This window comes from Mesocricetus auratus, unplaced genomic scaffold (assembly GCF_017639785.1).
Source record: "Mesocricetus auratus isolate SY011 unplaced genomic scaffold, BCM_Maur_2.0 Super-Scaffold_100037, whole genome shotgun sequence".
Taxonomy (NCBI): domain Eukaryota; kingdom Metazoa; phylum Chordata; class Mammalia; order Rodentia; family Cricetidae; genus Mesocricetus; species Mesocricetus auratus.
The window spans coordinates 3139954-3157471 of NW_024429215.1; the positions used below are offsets into that span (position 1 = coordinate 3139954).

Genomic DNA, 17518 nt, shown 5'->3' on the forward strand with positions numbered 1-17518 from the left:
ATTACAAATAGTTTAGAAAATGACAGAAAGTTGGTGATGTGGATTGTCTTTCATCAATACAGAATTAGAATTTTTTAAATTTTCTGTTCCACCATAGTGTGATTCAGTGAAGTTTAGTTCCAGGGCACAAAAGGAGTTTCTGGACTGCAGAAATTTCTCAGGTGTACATGGTGTCGGGCAGGTAGTTAGGGCAGGATCCATACCTTGGGCCATTATCCATGTTGCAAGAAGCAAATTTTAAATTATTCTTCCATGTTGTTTTGGGATTGGGCATCAGTGGGGCTGGGTTTACCTGAAACCAAAGGAGGCATAAAGGGCTGCAGAGCCAGAACAAGAAATCTCCATTTGCAGAGAGAGCTCTAGAGCATGGGGCTTCTATCTTTGGAAGAAATATCAGTAATGGGAGGGTCAGAAACAGCAGTGGGTCACATTGAGTTAATTTCATTCGAGTTTTGAAGTATGTGTTTATTTAATCTCTGTACACATCGATTCATAGGTAGTTGGATACCATTGTTCAAGATCACAGTTTTCTTGGATAACTTTCTTTTGTTCTTTTGATTAATAGTTGGCTATATTTTCTGGCCTCTGTTCTTGTCTTTTTCTCTCGATCCCCTTTATTGTTTTATAAATATTATACACATTTTGATTGTGGCAGCTTTGTGGCACATATAGAAGTCATATGTGTCAGTGTGTGTTCTATATTTTCATAATCCTATTCAATCTTCTGTGTATTTCCACTGAGAATGCAGCTTTATTTATTTTTTCTTAATGTAGTTTTATAATCAGCATTTTCTTATAATTGTTGTGCATTGTCATTGGATAGTGTTCATTTTATGCAGCAAATTCATCTTATTCCTGATGTATCGTATTCCCAGTGATCTCTCATTTACTTCTTTATTTATTGATTTAGATTTTGTGGTTCTTGTTGTTGTTAATCTAAATAAGAACTTTGGTTTATCAGATTAAACATGGATCTTGGCAGGTGACTCAGCACAACTTCTTTTTGGAAAATATCAGTGTTCAGATACTGACAGTCATACATCTCATAATTATCTAGATTCCATATCCTGTATACTTAAAGGAAACATTCTCTCTCATGCACAAACATTTGCAATGCATTCCAGTGAACTTGGTAAATTGGTAAGTCCTTATCATCGATGCTATTACCAGCAATTCTACTCTCTACACCACAATTTAGCTATGACACACTACACTGCACTGGAGATCTTAGTGCTAATTCTAATTTGTACTACTAATACAATCCTGAAGTCAGATAGAGGGAATAATTGTGAAAGATCAGAGAAGCAGAGCAGCCAGAATCCTGAAGTCAGATAGAGGGAATAATTGTGAAAGATCAGAGAAGCAGAGCAGCCAGACCCTACTTCTTACCTCTACTGACTCATCACACCAAAGGAGATATCCTGTCCCTAGGAACATTCAGACCAAACACAATGAGTCTCTCTTGTCTTCTGCCTTATTATTCTCTCTCCACCTAAGTACGTTACTCCTGTCTCCATCTCCCAAGTACTGGGATAATGGCTTGAGCCACCACTGCCTTTTTTAGACTGAATCAATATGGTGTGGTCCAGGGTGGTCTTGAAATCACAAAGATCCATCTGCCTCTCTGGCTTCCAAGTGCTGGGATTAAAGTTGTGCTGCACCATGGCTTGGCCTCTATGACTAACTTCTGCCTAGCTCCACATTCTGGCCTTCAGGCAAGTTTTGTATTTTTGTTGTTGTTTCTTTTAGTTTTTGCTTGGTTTGTTTCTTTGCTTGTTTGTTTTTCTTTTTCTTCTTGAGACAGGATTTCTCTGTGTAGCTTTGGAGCCTGGTCTGGCTCTAGCAGGAACTCCCAAAATCCACCTGCCTCTGTATCTCATGTGCTGGGATTGAAGCTGTGTGTTACTGCCACCCAGCAAATTCTGTTTGTTAAAGCACAAACAAAATATCATGACATGTGTAGAAACCGTATACAGAATCTACAAAATTAATGCCATCTGGATCCTACTGAGGTGATGGGGATCATCCTTCAGCAATACATGATAAGAGTGCTTTTAACTTTCTGCTTCCTCCACCTACAATGGCATGATTCAGAAAAGTTGAGTTCTATGAAACAAAAGGAATTTCTGAATTGCAGAAGTTTCTCAAGTATGCATGATGACAGGTTAGTGGCTAGAGCAGATTCCATGTGTTGTGTCATGATACATGTGGCAAGAAGCAGACTTTAAATTATTCTTCCATGTTATTTTCTTTGTGGGCATCAATGGGTCTGGGTTTGCCTCAAACCACAAGGGGTCGTGAGCATTTGCAGCACCATAGTGAGAGGTTACTCCATTTGTAGAGAGAGCTCTAAGCCAAGGGATGTCTCTTTTTGGAAGAAATACCTTTGGCTGGAGGGTCAGAAGCAGAACTGTTTATGTGTGCTTTGAAGTTAATTTTGTGGGAGTTGTAAAGTCTGTTTATTTAATTTCTAAACACATAGAATCAAGGGTAGTTGGGTAGCATTGGTCAAGATCTCAGTTTTCCTGGCTGAGTTTCTTCTGGTCTTTTGATGAAAAGTTGATTATATTTTCCTGCTTTTGTTCTAGTCTTTTTTCTCTCCACCCCCTTCATTCTTTCCCAAATATTGTATGCCTTCTCAGTTCCTGTAGATTTGTTGTAATTATACAAGTCACATTGTATCAATGTGTGTACTATATTTCTTTTACAATCCTCTTGAGAATTCTGTTTCCAATTTGCATATAGCTTTGGAATCAGATGTCCTGTTATAAGGTATTGGGAATTTTCTGTGGATTGTATTTTGTTCATGTTGAAAATTTACCTTATATGGTATCTTAATATCTAGTTCCCAAGGATTATACACTTCTTTCTTTATGTGGGTTCTTCTATTCTTCCTGCTTTGAATCTGTGAAAGACTTTACTGTTTTGCCTAGAAAGCACTGTTGGGCTTGTCTGGTGGATCAATACATATTCTTCTTGGGAATGACTTGAGTTCAGGTCCCAACACCCAAATTTGGAGGCCCATACCTACTGGCATTTCCAGATAGGATATCAGACACCCTCTTCTCTGGTATGTCACATGTACACATGTGGAAAACTCTCACACACAAATTGTATATACAAAAATTGGATGAACTTAATTTCAAAATTACTCTTGCTTATAAAGAAATGAGAGCAAAACCAGTAATTTTGGGTATATAATACAAATTATACACTTTTCCCTTTAAAATTTATTTAAAAAAATAATTTTAGCCAGGCGTTGGTGGTGCATGCCTTTAATCCCAGCACTTGGGAGGCAGAGGCAGGTGGATCTCTGTGAGTTCAAGGCCAGCCTGGTCTACCAAGGGAGTTCCAGGACAGCCTCCAAGACAATACAGAGAAACCCTGTCTCGAAAAATCAAAAAAAATAATAATAATTTTAGTTTACATACAAACTCCAGTCCCCTCCTTCCCATCTCCTTCCCTTGCCTCTCTCCCTTACTCATTCACTCCTCAGAGGGGGTAAGGTCTTACTGTGGGAGTCAACAAAGTCTGACAAATGGAGGAAGGACCATACTACTCAATCCTGTATCAAGACTGAGCAAGGCATCCAACCATATGGAATAGGCTGTAAAAAATAAAGTTAGTTACCTGGCATGGTTCCTGGTTTCATTGCCAGGGCCTCCCCAAGAGGTCAAGCCATATAACTGTCACTACATTCAGAGGGCCTAGTTTGGTGCTATGAACTACCCCAGCTATAAGTCCATAGTCTATGAATTCCCAGAAGTGACAATATTAGGAAGTATGGCTTTATGGGCATTGGCTTTTCAGAATGCTGTCCAATGTGTCAGTCCAGTTCCTGTTGCCTTTGAGTTAAGTTGTATGGACTCTAACCTGCAGCACCACATCTGCCTTTACGGTGCCATGTCCCCTCCCATGATGAAGATTAACTGAATCTGCGAAATGTTTAGAGAGACACCTCAACTAAATGTTTTCTTTGTATGAGTTGTCATGGTTCATGGTGTCTCTTTACAGCAACAAAATCTAACAAACACCAGTTGATACTAGGTGCTGGGGTATTTCTGTGATAGCCTATCATAGAATTTCTCTGATGTATTCTCCGTAGTGTTGATCTGTTACCTTGCTTCTGCCTTTATATCTGTTCATTGGGATTTCTTTCTCAAGGCTATATGCTATTTAAAGGGCTGAGCAATGGTGCATGTGAACCTCCTACTCAGTTTCTTTCTAAAGTAACCAGGTGACTACATTATAATGTCTAAGTCATGAAATAAGTGTGGGAAGAACCATAATTATATGAATACACTATGGAAGAAGCATACATTTACAATGTAAGTAACAAAATTCTTGTATTACACATGTATGGGTTAGGATGCAGTGACCTATGCTGATGTGTATATCAACTTTACTCTGGAAGAGTGGGCTTTGCTGAATCCTTCCCAGAAAAACCTCTACAAAGATGTGATGCTTGACACGTACAGGAACCTCACTGCCATTGGTAAGACTGAATTTTCCTTCATGATTTAATATGAGACAACACTTCCTTCATGATTTAAAATAAGGGGAAGATTTCTTCTTGGTTATTAATACTCTTCTGTAATTTTGATTGAGAAAAGCGAAAGTTAAGAGAATAAGACATATTTCTAATGTTCATTGAATATATTAATTTGAACTTTGTACAATTTCCATTCATACATCGTATTTTATGATATTGTATTTTAGGCTACAGTTGGGATGACCATGATATTGAAGAAATTTGTCAAAGTTCTAGAAGCAATAGAAGGTAATTTTCATGTAAAGGGGTTATACAAATTTGCTTCTGCAGAAATTTTAATGTGTCCTGGAAGGTTTAAAAAAAAGCAACAGTATACATAATCACAGCTTGAAGTGTATTAATAATTCTTAATTTCTCACCAAAACATGTACCTCAATGTCAGGTAGCCATTCTGTGTTTCCAAGGCATTGCTATGAAAAGAAGACAAGGAAACAATGCCTTAGAAGATACCACTATTTGAATATAGCCCTATGAGAGCTATGCTGTAGAAATGCCAATCCATTTAGTTTCATACCACTCAGACACTTTAAATTGTATCCATATTGAATAGGTGGTAACTGTATGTCCAAAACCATCTAAGAAAATAGTCTATAGTGAGGCTATCATTACTCAAATATTTATGACTTTGCAAAGTATATGGAAAAGGTCAGTTTATGAGAGGTTAGGATGTTGTGGAGAAAACTTAATCCCTATTCCATGTGTCTGTGAGGAAAAGAAAGTTGAATGGTGTGAATACAATGTAGAAGTCTTTCATTTTTTATTCTTCTTTTTATAAGAATACCATGCCCAGCAGGGCATGGGTAGGGCACACTATTAATCCCAGCACTCAGGATGCAGAGGCAGTTGGATCTCTGTGAATTGGAGGCCAGGCTTGTCTATAGAGTGAATGACAGGACAGTCTCTAAAGCTACACAGAGAAACCCTGTCTTGAAAACCTAAGAAAAGAAAAGAATATCATATGTCACTATAAATACAATTCATGCAAGCTTTATGCTACATGAAAATTCTCACATAAAAAGATGCAATAAATACCGGACATAAAATGAAGGCTCTTATTATCACAGGTATCTTCAAAGCCACAAAACAACCCATCACAAAAGGAAACATCAAGAATGTAAAACTTAAGATCTGATTCCTCTTTATAATTAGGCCAAAGTCTAAAACTAAAGAGATAATAAGATTCATCACTATAATAATTATGGTAAAGGTTTTACAAATGCCAATTGTCTTTACAGGAATGAAAGAAGGCATAAGGGATAGAACTCTGTGAATATACTTAATGTGTTAATATACATTGTATGTTACAGGCATCTTCAAAGGCATGCAAAAATTAATACTGGAGAGAAACCATGTGGAAGTCTTCAAAACAGTGAAGTCTTTGTATGTCACAATAGTCTCAAACTCCATAAAAGAACACATACTGGAGTGAAAACCCATGAATGTAATGAATGTGGTAAAGTCTTTGAAAGTCACGGTCACCTTCAAATACATAAAAAAACACATACTGGAGGGAAACCCTGTGTATGTAGTCAGTGCGGTAAAGCTTATTCTCGAGTCAGTTGTCTCCAAATACATAAAAGAACACATACTGGAGTGAAACCCTATGAATGTAATCAATGTGGTAAAGCTTTTGCAACTTGTGCTGTGCTTAAAAGACATATAAGAACACATACAGGAGAGAAACCCTATGAATGTAATCAATGTGGTAAAGGTTTTGCAAGTGGTGGTGAGCTTAAAAGACATATAATAACACATACAGGAGAGAAACCCTATGAATGTAATCAATGTGGAAAAGCATTTTCACAATACTCTAGACTCCAAATACATAAAAGAACACATACAGGAGAGAAACCCTATAAATGTAATCGATGTGGTAAAGCTTTTTCACAACGTGGTAATCTTGTAACTCATGAAAGAACACACACTGGAGAAAAACGCTATAAATGTTGTCAATGTGGTAAGACCTTTTCAACAGCAGGTAGTCTACAAACACATAAAAGAATACATACTGGAGAGAAGCCCTATGCATGTAACCAGTGTGGTAAAACATTTTCAGAATGCTCTAGACTCCAAAAACATAAGAAAACACATACTGGAGAGAAACCCTATGAATGTAACCAGTGTGGTAAAGCTTTTTCACAACAGCCCAATCTCGCAGCTCATAAAAGAAGGCATACTGGAGAGAAACCCTATGAATGTCATCAATGTGGTAAAGCCTTTGCATATCGCCATTATCTTCAAGCACATAAAAGAATACATACTGGAGAGAAACCCTATGAATGTCATCATTGTGGTAAAGCCTTTACCTTTCAAGAAAATCTCATAAGGCATGAAAAACTGCATACTTGAGAGATACCCTGTGAATGTAACAAACATGGTAAAGCATTTGTATGTAATATCAGTCTTTAAAATCATGACACAATCATACTGCAGAGAAACCCTATAAATGTAAGCAGTGTGGTAAAGTTGTTCACTTTGCTTATCACAATAATCATTGGAGGCCTGAGAAAATTCATACTGAAAGGAACCTTGCTATAAAGGTTTTGGTAAGATCTTCAGCCAACACACATTTCATTACACAAGATTTTTGAGGGGAAAATTATCTCACAAGTGTCAATAGTCTGATCAAGCATTGCAATATCTCTATTTTGCTTGCCCATTTAAGCTCGTGTGGACAAATGTCTTATGAATTAATTGATAAGGTAACCCTTTTGATTTAACACTTTTCTTTAATTTCACGAAAAACCTCATTGAGATTAGTTAATTTCTCTAAACTCAATCCTACATGCTTCCTTTCTATTATGTGAACCAATTCATGATGAATGGGAATTGTTAAGACCTTAAATGCCTCAACAAATGTGTTATAGGAATGACTGCTTACAAGAGTAAATATTCACATGTGAAAACATGTTTGGTTAGAGACTTGATTTAATTTTAATGATGTGATGTCAGTGTGTGGCTTTGTGACTTCTCATGCTTTTTCCCAAGATGCTTGAATATTCCTGTAGCAGAAACTAAAGAAAGTTCTCAAAAACCTGACTTAGTTCCTGGCAATGAACTTGTCATAATTTTGCTTGTCCAGATCTCTAACCCTGTACATATTTTAAGTGCTTTTTGTATGTTCCTGATGTTAGATAATAGGGAAGAACTAACCTCAATTCATGTAAACAATTTGGTAAAGACTTTAGATTAAATAAAAAATATTGTTTTGTGTGAAGGTGGAGCGTTAATGAGTTTATGAGACACAAGGCAAATGATAAATGGGTGTTTCATTGGGGGAGAACTTACACAGATAAAAGTAAAGAACCACCACAGTGTTCTTTCTCCAGAAGATGCTGTCTCTGCCATTCTGACACAATGAACAAAACAAGAGAGAGAGAGACAGCCAGTGACAGAGTGATTGTATTATGCTTCTCTACCTTCTGGTTAGGTACACAGAACCAAAGGCACAAAACAGGAGACTGCAACATATCCAGGTCTACTGGAGGCTATGATTGGCTAGTGTGGCCTGAGTGACAGGAGCAGGTGAGCAGGAGACACACAGCACAAAATTTAATTTGTGCAATGAACCCCTGTGTGGACCCAGGGTAACATATGACCAGAAACCATGAGCTGAATCTGGAGGTGGAGGCTTTTACATTCCCTTGGGGTAGGTGCGGGAATAAGCAGCATTTTATGGGCAGAGTATGGACAGAGGTGACTCCAGGTGTTTGCCCACACTTGGCACCTTGAAGGAAGGGTTTGGATAGAGCAACCAAACACTCCAACCTCTTTGTGTAGGTATAGAAGCCAGTAGGGCTTCTACCTAAGCAACCTTGACTCCCTGTGTTTAGGGCCTTGGTTTATTTCTGGCTTCTTCCTGCTGTCAAGGGACGATGTGGGGAGTCAGGACATGGTGGGATCACATTCAGCAAGAGGTATGGGTGAAGTTTTCCCTTAGATGCCAACCTGTAGACCACAGGCATCAGTTCCTTGAGGAGGTGGAGAAGGCAGGTTGGGTTAAGGTTCTGCAAAAAAGGGAGATGCAGGTGGAGAGAGGCTAGAGCATGTCCAGTGTTTTGTAGCACCATTGAAAACCTCACCCTCTGGGTGCCAAGGGAACCCTGTATTCACCTCAGTTCATTCTCCACCCTTAAAAAGCTTTGGTGGTGCATGCCTTTAATGCCAGCACTTGGGAGGCAGAGGCAGGTGGATCTCTGTGAGTTCAAGGCCAGCCTGATATACAGAACTAGTTCCAGGACAGCCTTCAAAACAATACAGAGAAACCCTGTTTCAAAAAACCAGAAAAAAAAAGCCTGCCATTGGCTGAGCTTTGGTGACACTTTAATCTCAGCACTTAGGTGGCAAAGGCAGGTGGATCTCTGTGAGTTCACAGCCAGCCTGGTCTACAGAGTGAGTGACAGGACAGCCTCCAAAACAATAAAAAGAAACCCTGTCTAGAAAAACAAATGAAAAATTCAGCCACTGACACCCAAAGAAGGAAAAAGGGACAAGAGCTACTAAATAGATTGGAAGCATGGGGGTTGGAGGGGAAAGGCAGGAAGGAGAAAGAGGAGGGGAGCAGAGAATGAGGGAGAAGTACATGAGGGAGCTGGAAGATTGGGTCAGCGGAAGAACAGATAACAGCAAGAAAAGAGATACCATAATAGAGGGAACCACTATACATTTAAATTGAAATCTGACACTAAGTAAATATCTAGAGATCTACAAGGATGATCTCAACTAACAAAGCAATAGTGGAGAGGCTGCCATAAATGCCCCTCCCCTATAATTAAATAGACTACTACCTTGTATGCCATCCTAGAGCTTTCCTCCAGTAGCTGATGGAAGCAGAAGCAAAAACGTACAGCAAAGCAGTGAGCTGAACTGCTGGAATCCATTTGTAGAGAGTGTGGAGGGATGAGCAAGCAAGTCAAAACCAGTCTGGGGAAACTCACAGAAACAGCTAACCTAAGCATGTGGAATTCATGGGCCCCAGACTGATAGTGTACAATATGGTCTTTCTAATTGAAATATAATTTATAAAATAAAAAATAGGCAGATGGGGTGGTAAATACCTTAACTACCAAATGCCAATGCCATATCCCTGAAGCTCTGAAGCTTCATGGAAGATTATGGACACTGTCCTTAAATAGTCAGTCTCCATTTGTTCTGTGCTCCTGCCCCCATACCCTATTGACCATTTTCATCTTGGATGACTTTGAAATGCTGAAATTCCTACCTCTACTTTCTGGGGACCATGATTACAAGCCTCTGCCATTATGCCTGACTTAGTAGGCTTCAACTTCACTTAGTGAGGCATTAGAATGATGGGGTGAGTAACATGTGGAGTTGCACTTAACTATGTTCAAAATCTACTTACCTACGTGAGCCTGTGTTTCACCATCTGCAGAATAAGGCAGAACACTTCCCAGGTCTTTGATTAACTATAACCAAGCCCATGACAAGAAAAAAATCAAATTTCTCATAGTTGGAAGAGAGTAGACTTTAAGGTGGAAAGGTTGCATTTGATGGGTATCTTCTTCTGTTACTGGAGTTAGGACTAGAGCTTGTGTCCTAGGTACCCTATTTAGCCAGGCTCAGTCAGTTATCCTCAGAAAGCCAATAAAATGAATCAACTTATCTAGTGACATGTCCAACTATAATGCAGGCACTCTGGAGTCAAGATGGACAGATCTCTTTGATGTCCTAGGACGTCCTAGTCTATAGTGTGAGTTCTATGTCAGACAGGGAATCACAGTAATACTATTCTTAAAAAGAAAAGAAAAATAATACAAAAGGAGAATGAGAAAATTAATAATAATGTAAAACATATTTACTGAATTTGACTAATTTGAAACAATAAAGAAATATTCAGTAAATCCATTACTGAGGTCCTAACGGGCTTAGATAGAAGGCAAATGTATTCAAAACTAATATAAAGAAGTGAAATAATGAATTTTCCCCATGTCTAAAACAGCCTTACTATCTCAGTTCCTTTTTATTCTGTAATGTGGTCAGATAAGACTCCAATAGAGACATTTTCATTTGGAAGACTCAAGAATTTTCCCACAAAGAGATTCCCAGAGAAATTAGAATTCTATGTGTCTATTGTTTGACTAATTGTAGGCCAAAAGTAGACCCCATGAAGTTGACATCTGGTCTCCATATAACTGTAATGGTCTAAACACCTGTAATCACATTGAAGGAACAGACATATAATGGAAAAATTTGTTTTATTTTTAATAAATCTCAAGCCATGATATAATAAAGCATCTCTGCATAATCCCCTTTGAAGGCAGTACTTCAAGATGCTGTACCTTATGGGAAAATAATGGGGACATGAGGCAGCATGAAATTTTAAAGGCGAGGTAAATGGACATGGCTGTCCCTTTTGCCAGCCAGGGACACATTGGGGAAAATCAGAAAAGAACTGATGGGGAATAGTCCCAGGAAGCTTTAATTACAGTATCAATTTATAAAGTTTCTTTAAGAACAGGGGACTGTAGTCAAGGCTAAAATCATGGAAGGCTTTCTAAAATGGATTGAATGAGAGAGTCCATGTTTCATTACTGCAGGAGGCTTAAATGTCCCAGATTGGGAGGAAGTTAGCCATGATCTTCAGAGAGTCGGGTGTTGGTGGCACACAACTTTAATCCCAGCACTCCGGAGGCAGAGGTAGGTAGGATCAAGGCCATCCTGGTCTATAGAGCTTGTTCCAGGACAGCTTCCAAAACAATAGAGAGAAACCCTGTCTCAAAAAAGAAGGTAAAATAAAAATAAAAATCTCCAGCCTTTCGCTTGATCAACTGAGGTCAGGAAAATAAAGGGGAACTGAGAGATCTAAAAGGTTGGCCAGCAAGTAAGGCTATGAGGATGTATTAAAAAGGGGTACCAAGCTAGGGGCACCAGATTAAATCTCCAGGCCTTCATCCGACAAAGGTCAGGAAAGTAAGGGGACCCTGAGAGATTGCCCTCAGTTGGAGGGTGGATTGAATAAATCTCCAGGCTTTTGCCTGAGGGATAATCCTCAGTATGAGGATGGATTGAAAATAGGTGGAAAAGGGGTACCAAGCTAGTGGTACCAGGTTAAATCTCCAGGACTTAGCCCAACGTCAAGGTTGGGAAAGAAAGGGGAACCTGAGAGATTGTCCTCAGTTGCAGGATGGAATTGATTAAATCTCTAGGCTCTCACCTGAGGGATCATCCTCAGTTGGAGGATCAATTGAAAATCGGTGAATTGAAAAACTTGGTAATCAAAAGTCTCTATTTCTGAGCTCAAGGAAGCCCTCAGGATATGAGGATTTAGGGTGAAAAAGAGGGATCTTGTGCTTTTCTTATGAGGAACATGTGTTATAAACAAAGATTTAAAAAGGTTATATCTTACATGGGAGATGTTTGTCCCTGGACGGGATGCTAAAAGGGTGTTGACGCTCATCAAGATTATTAAGGGAATGTATAAGACAGAAATTGTTGGTCAAATGACTGTATATTTACTTGTGTGTTTTGATAGCCTTGAGAGCTAGAATAAAGCAAAACTATAGAGGACTTTAGAGTTTACAAGTTGTAAAAGGATCCTTCCTCCTTGCCAAGGCTGTATTGGAGCTGTACAGGGAGTGGGGGAAGGGAAGGTATGGCCGCACCTATGAGAGAGACAGCAGGGAAATATCTGCCCCTGATTAGCAGAGAACTCCACACCATGAGTATAAAGAGAAAGATACTGAGTACCAGTACAGAGAGTCTTCAAGTCTCTCAATTTTAACTAGGAACACAGAGAGGCAGAAATCTACTGGTAAAATTCAACAAAAGGTAAGAGACTTGAAAGATTTAGCAGAACCGCTTCATAGGAGATAGGAACTTTTCAAGTTTCCTCAAATCAAAAAAATGTTCCTTTGTCTAGGGCAGCCTGGGGGCAGGTAACCCTCAGGTCATGGCTGTCAGCCACAAGAGGTCAGTGTCTCCAGCTTTGGGGAAGCAGCTAGAGAGAGAGAGAGAGAGAGAGAGAGAGAGAGAGAGAGAGAGAGAGAGAGAGAGAGAGCACAAAACCTTCCTTTTATTATAAAGTGTTCAGAGAAGAAGGGCAAAGATGTAGATCAGCAGTTAACTTTTGATAGCAATGTATGGGCAGATTGGCCCAGCAGCAAGGAGAACTGGAAACAGGCTTTCAGCTGCCAGGACATGGGCTGGAAGTTTTGGAAAGAGCAGGCAAGGACCAAAGGAGTTATTTCAAATTTTGTCTTTAGGCAACTACAAGCATCATCCAAAATAAGGGGAGATACAGGTGTTAACCTTTCGATTGAGACAAGTAGCCTGTGAGAATGCTAATGCAGCATGCTAGGCCATGCTAAGACCTTGTGGAAAGGAAGTCTGCACAAATGAGTCTATTAAAGGTTTGTTCAGATGTCAGACTGGCAGAAACTTAAAAAGTCCAGGGTGCAGGAGAGAAAAATGGCCACAGATAACCTACAGTAGGTCAGCAAAGGCCCAAAGGCAAGGGACAAGGAAGGTCAGAGCTGGACCATAGCAAACTCACAGCCTTGAGAGCTGCTGCCATGGCTAACACCCAGGCAAATATATAGAAAATGCTCTTAATACAGACAGTCAGAAACTGTTTTAAGATCTTACAGAAAAGAGACAACATAGATAAATTTGGATTGTTCAGATTCTGGATATTCAAGGATTGGCTATAGTTGCTGTGTTACAAGAGACTTCAATTAAGGATGTTTCATTTCAACAAACTATTCATAATATAGACAAAAGAAGAAATTAAAAAAGATATATACATGGTCAATGTGTATAGGTGTGACCACGCCAATATGTATGGAATATGAAATGTAAATGTGTGAATGTTGATGAAAGCAACTATTCCAGTTGCCTTGGATATGATTAAAAGGATGCTTAAATCATTTTGAATATAGTAAAAAAGCTACCTAAATTGCTTTAGCTATAGCCAAAAGGAACACCTAGCCATTCGGTTAATGTCTTAACAGAAAAGTTAAAAGATTTAAGCCTGCAGAGACAGTCAATTAAAAAAAAGTTTCAAAAAACTGCCACTTTGTCAGGCCCCACCCCCAAAGGTGTCTCTGTAGATGCAAATTAGGCCTTGTCAGCTCAGATACAAATTAGGCCTTATCAGCTCAGATACAAATAAGGCCTTGTCAGCTAGTGAGAGCTACCAGTTGGATTGGAAAAGACTGCTCACAGATTTTAAATAATTTTCAAAAGTTATTTGGGACATAATAGAGTTTATAAACATTAAATGACTCTCAGAAGTTTTTGGAAAATAATTAATGGTTATGTCCTTTTTAAATGGCATCTACTAGTAATTTAGATAGTGATCCCAATTCACCTAGAAAGTTAACTAAGGAGGTAGACAAATCCTTCTACTGTTATAGTCCAGCATCAACAGATCTTCAAATAAAATTTTAGAAAATAAAAAATGGGGAGTAATTTCCCAGTCCCCACATGATTCATTAAAAACACACTCCTCGCCGGGCGTTGGTGGCGCATGCCTTTAATCCCAGCTCTCGGGAGGCAGAGGCAGGCGGATCTCTGTGAGTTCGAGACCAGCCTAGACTACCAAGGGAGTTCCAGGACAGCCTCCAAAGCCACAGAGAAACCCTGTCTCGAAAAAACAAACAAAAAAAATACACTCCTCACTTAAAAATTTTTGAAATGTGGATGCCAGTGAGCAAACTGCTGCAGACAGATTCTGGCATGATGGAACTTGAGTGACTTTTGCTCAGGTCAAGTGTAGATATCCATACACTAGACAGTGGAAAAGACCCAATTCTGCCCTAATTTGGGGTCGAGGGCATGTTTATGTTTTCTTGCAGCAAAAGAATAAAGCTCGATGGCTGTCAGAATATTTGGTGAGATGCATAGAGCAGAGAAAACATGGATCTGACATTGTGGGAGCCTGTCCAAGCCAGTTTGAGTGAGATCTCCTAAATCAGTGTTCCTGACCCTTGATGTCATCAAATCTACAGTTCAAGAAAGAAAGGAAATAGTCAGTTTGAAATTTCCAGTTTCACAACAGGCCTATTGCATCAACCTCCCAGACCCGTGAGTTTTCATCCTGAAGCCAACAGAGAACTGGAGATTAGCAGTCTGCCCTTGACACACCTTGAAACAACAGAATTCATTTTGCCAGTTTTTTCCTTTCGGGGAAGAAAGGACCCATTTAAAACAATTGGACACTGATATGGACTGTGTTGAGTGGCAAAAGCCCCTTTTCAGTATTTGAACAGGACACAGACACTTGAAATATCAGCCTTGGTGGTTCCTGCTTCTGGAATCATGCCTATGCCAGTGTAATTTTCTGGAGAAATGCAACTTGTCCTAATGTGACAAAAAGGAGACTTTGTCATCATGGCCGCTGTTGTTGCAGCCATTGCCATATCTGGCTGCCGTGGCCAGAATTGCCATTGCCCAAACTTCCACCAAAGCAGAGACTGTTAACAGCCTTGCTGGTAGAGTTAGCAAAGTGCTGGCCACTGAGAATGTGCTCAATTCTTATATTCAGCTGAGGCTCCTAACATTAAATCAACAAACTGCATCACTCAGGAAAAAATTGATGCTCTGTGGATAGTGCAACAAGCCTCTTGTTCATATTTTTTTATCATGCGTAACATCAATGAGTATATTTAATGTATCTGTGCAAGTGCACTTTCTAAATGTTCTCCTGAGTGGATCTTGGAATGATTGTAAACTTTATCACTGTTTTGACCATCAAATTTTAACTGTAAACCACATGCGGGTTACCCTTGTAACAGAGGAAGGCTGGTAGAATGCTATGGCCAAGATCAGGGGATGGGAATGCCAATGGGGAGGTGCTATGTCAATGGTGGTACTGGGAGTGGTGACAGTGGTAGTAGTCATTCTGGCTTTATGCTGAGTTCAAACATGCCTTGTTCCACAGGCAACAGATCCATCACCAAGTATTGTTCAATTTAGCCCATGGCAATCCCGGTAGCCATGAATTGTGGTTACAGATGATTCAAGATGATGGGCAACCTGTGGGATGGAGACCTCCTGCCTAAGACAGAGCTCATCAGGTCCCACAAAGACAGGTCAGGAGGGTGACCCTACTTGACATAAGACAGGAGTGCCACATTAGAAAATAAAAAAGGGGGAATTGTGGGAACAACAGACCTTGGCCAGAGACCCACTTCCCCATCAGCCTGGGAGCAGGCAGTTGTAACTGGTAGAAAACATGTTTACCAAAAAACAATCCAGTGTCTGTAAAAGCATGTTTACCAGTACAATAAATTCCTGATGTTTTCAAAAGGGCTCGCCCACAGGAACACTGGACCTTTCCAATGACTAAATGCCTCTTCCTGAGCCCCCACTGCTGCATCTGGTGTTAGGGCATATAACCAGCCAGGGGAAGAATAATGTGGAGCTTTTCTTGGGGCCTTCTGGAAGCCTTCTAGAAGCCTTCTTTCACCACCAATGGGTCTCTGTGTTAGTAATCCTGACATCCTCCACACATTCTCAGACACAGGCTTCATGAGCGGATGAGGCAAATAATTTCTTATACAGATATCCATAGCACATGAAGCTATCTTTTGAAATAATGGCATGGAAGACATGGTGGCCATTTGAGGTTAAGTAAGTTCCAGCATTTTAACATTGCTGCTCAACCTCACTTCTCCAGTTCCTGCAGAGGCTGACAGATCTCTGTGAGCTGCAGGTCAGAGTGGCAGAATGAGTTCCAGGACAGGCAAAGACACACAGAGAAACCCTACATGTAAAAAGGTGACGGGATTCACATTTAACTGCTTGGTGGCAGTGCACATGCTCAGGAGGCAGAGCCAGTTGGATTTTTAAGTTTGAGGCCACCCAGGTCCACAGAATGTGTTCCAGGACTAAACAGGCAAAAGCTGTGTTGAAAACACCAAAAGAAAACAAAACAAATCTCATAAGGAAAGAGCAGGATAAAAGTTTAGTATGGATGGCATCACCTGGTGGTAGCCTGCATATGTAAAGGATATTGAAGGAGGAATCTTTCTCTCTGTGACTTTTCATTCTATCTCTGGATACCAAGCTCATTCCTTTCCTAGCATTAGAGCCTACTTCTTTGGAATTTTGGTGTATAATGAAGAACAGATGATACATCCAGCCTGATAAACTAAACAACTACTGGACTCTTCAAATTTCCTTTGGTAGGCAGCCATTGTTGGATTACCTGGACCACAGTTTTGAGACATTCAAATTAATCCACCTTCTACATTCATGGAGAGATTCATTTTGCCAGTCCAGTTCATGTAGAGAACCATGAATAATGAAGTTCATTTCTATTGGTAGGTAGACATGGTTGGGCTAACTGGACTACAGCTGTGAGACACTCTAATAAATCCACTTTCTACATATACCTTGAGATCCAGTCTACCATTCCTCTTCATGTTGGAAACCTTGAACTAATTAGTCATTTTTTGTTTGGTATTTTTTTAACCTGCTCACTGAGGGAGATGTGCTGTCTAACAATAGTGGTGAGAAACACAATCTTCCTAGCTACCTTAGTCTCTATATATTCAACTTTCCATGAAGACTACTTCTTTTTTATTATGCATTTTCAGAGAGTCTGCTCTGAATTTCACAAATAAAATTTCTTCTGCAATGGAGCCATCATCCAGCCTTCTGAAGGGAAACAGGCCTATTATCTTTTTTGTGATCTGGTTCATATATCGTTCCAGATTGTCTGAAGTTCCTGTGACAACCATATAAAAAGCACCTTCAATTCACCTGACCTCAATGTAAAACCACATTTTTGTGTACTTAAATTTCTATTCAGTAGATATTATTCTGGGCTCCCTTCTAGCTTTTGACAAAGAATCACTCCATCCACGTAGTAAATATAGAGGCCTGTGCAAACTAGCTAGTCACATTGTGTCCAGGAGGAGGAAGGGGAAATGCCTGTGGAGTGCAGGAAGATAGCAGGGTCTGCTACTGGATCCAGGGCCGAGTGCTATAGAAATGCAGATC

The 17518-nt window shown here is 39.7% G+C and overlaps 1 protein-coding gene across 1 annotated transcript in view; it reads left to right on the top strand.

The window, feature by feature from the left end:
- The window catches only part of LOC101844785 (zinc finger protein 54-like), a 1121204-nt gene extending 1114303 nt beyond the window's left edge, over positions 1 to 6901 (top strand). Inside the window, exon 7 of the mRNA XM_040733908.1 lies at positions 6108 to 6901. Within this exon, the coding sequence (XP_040589842.1) occupies positions 6108 to 6901 (794 nt within the window). The remainder of the gene's footprint in view (positions 1 to 6107) is intronic.
- The last annotated feature ends 10617 nt before the right edge of the window (positions 6902 to 17518 follow it).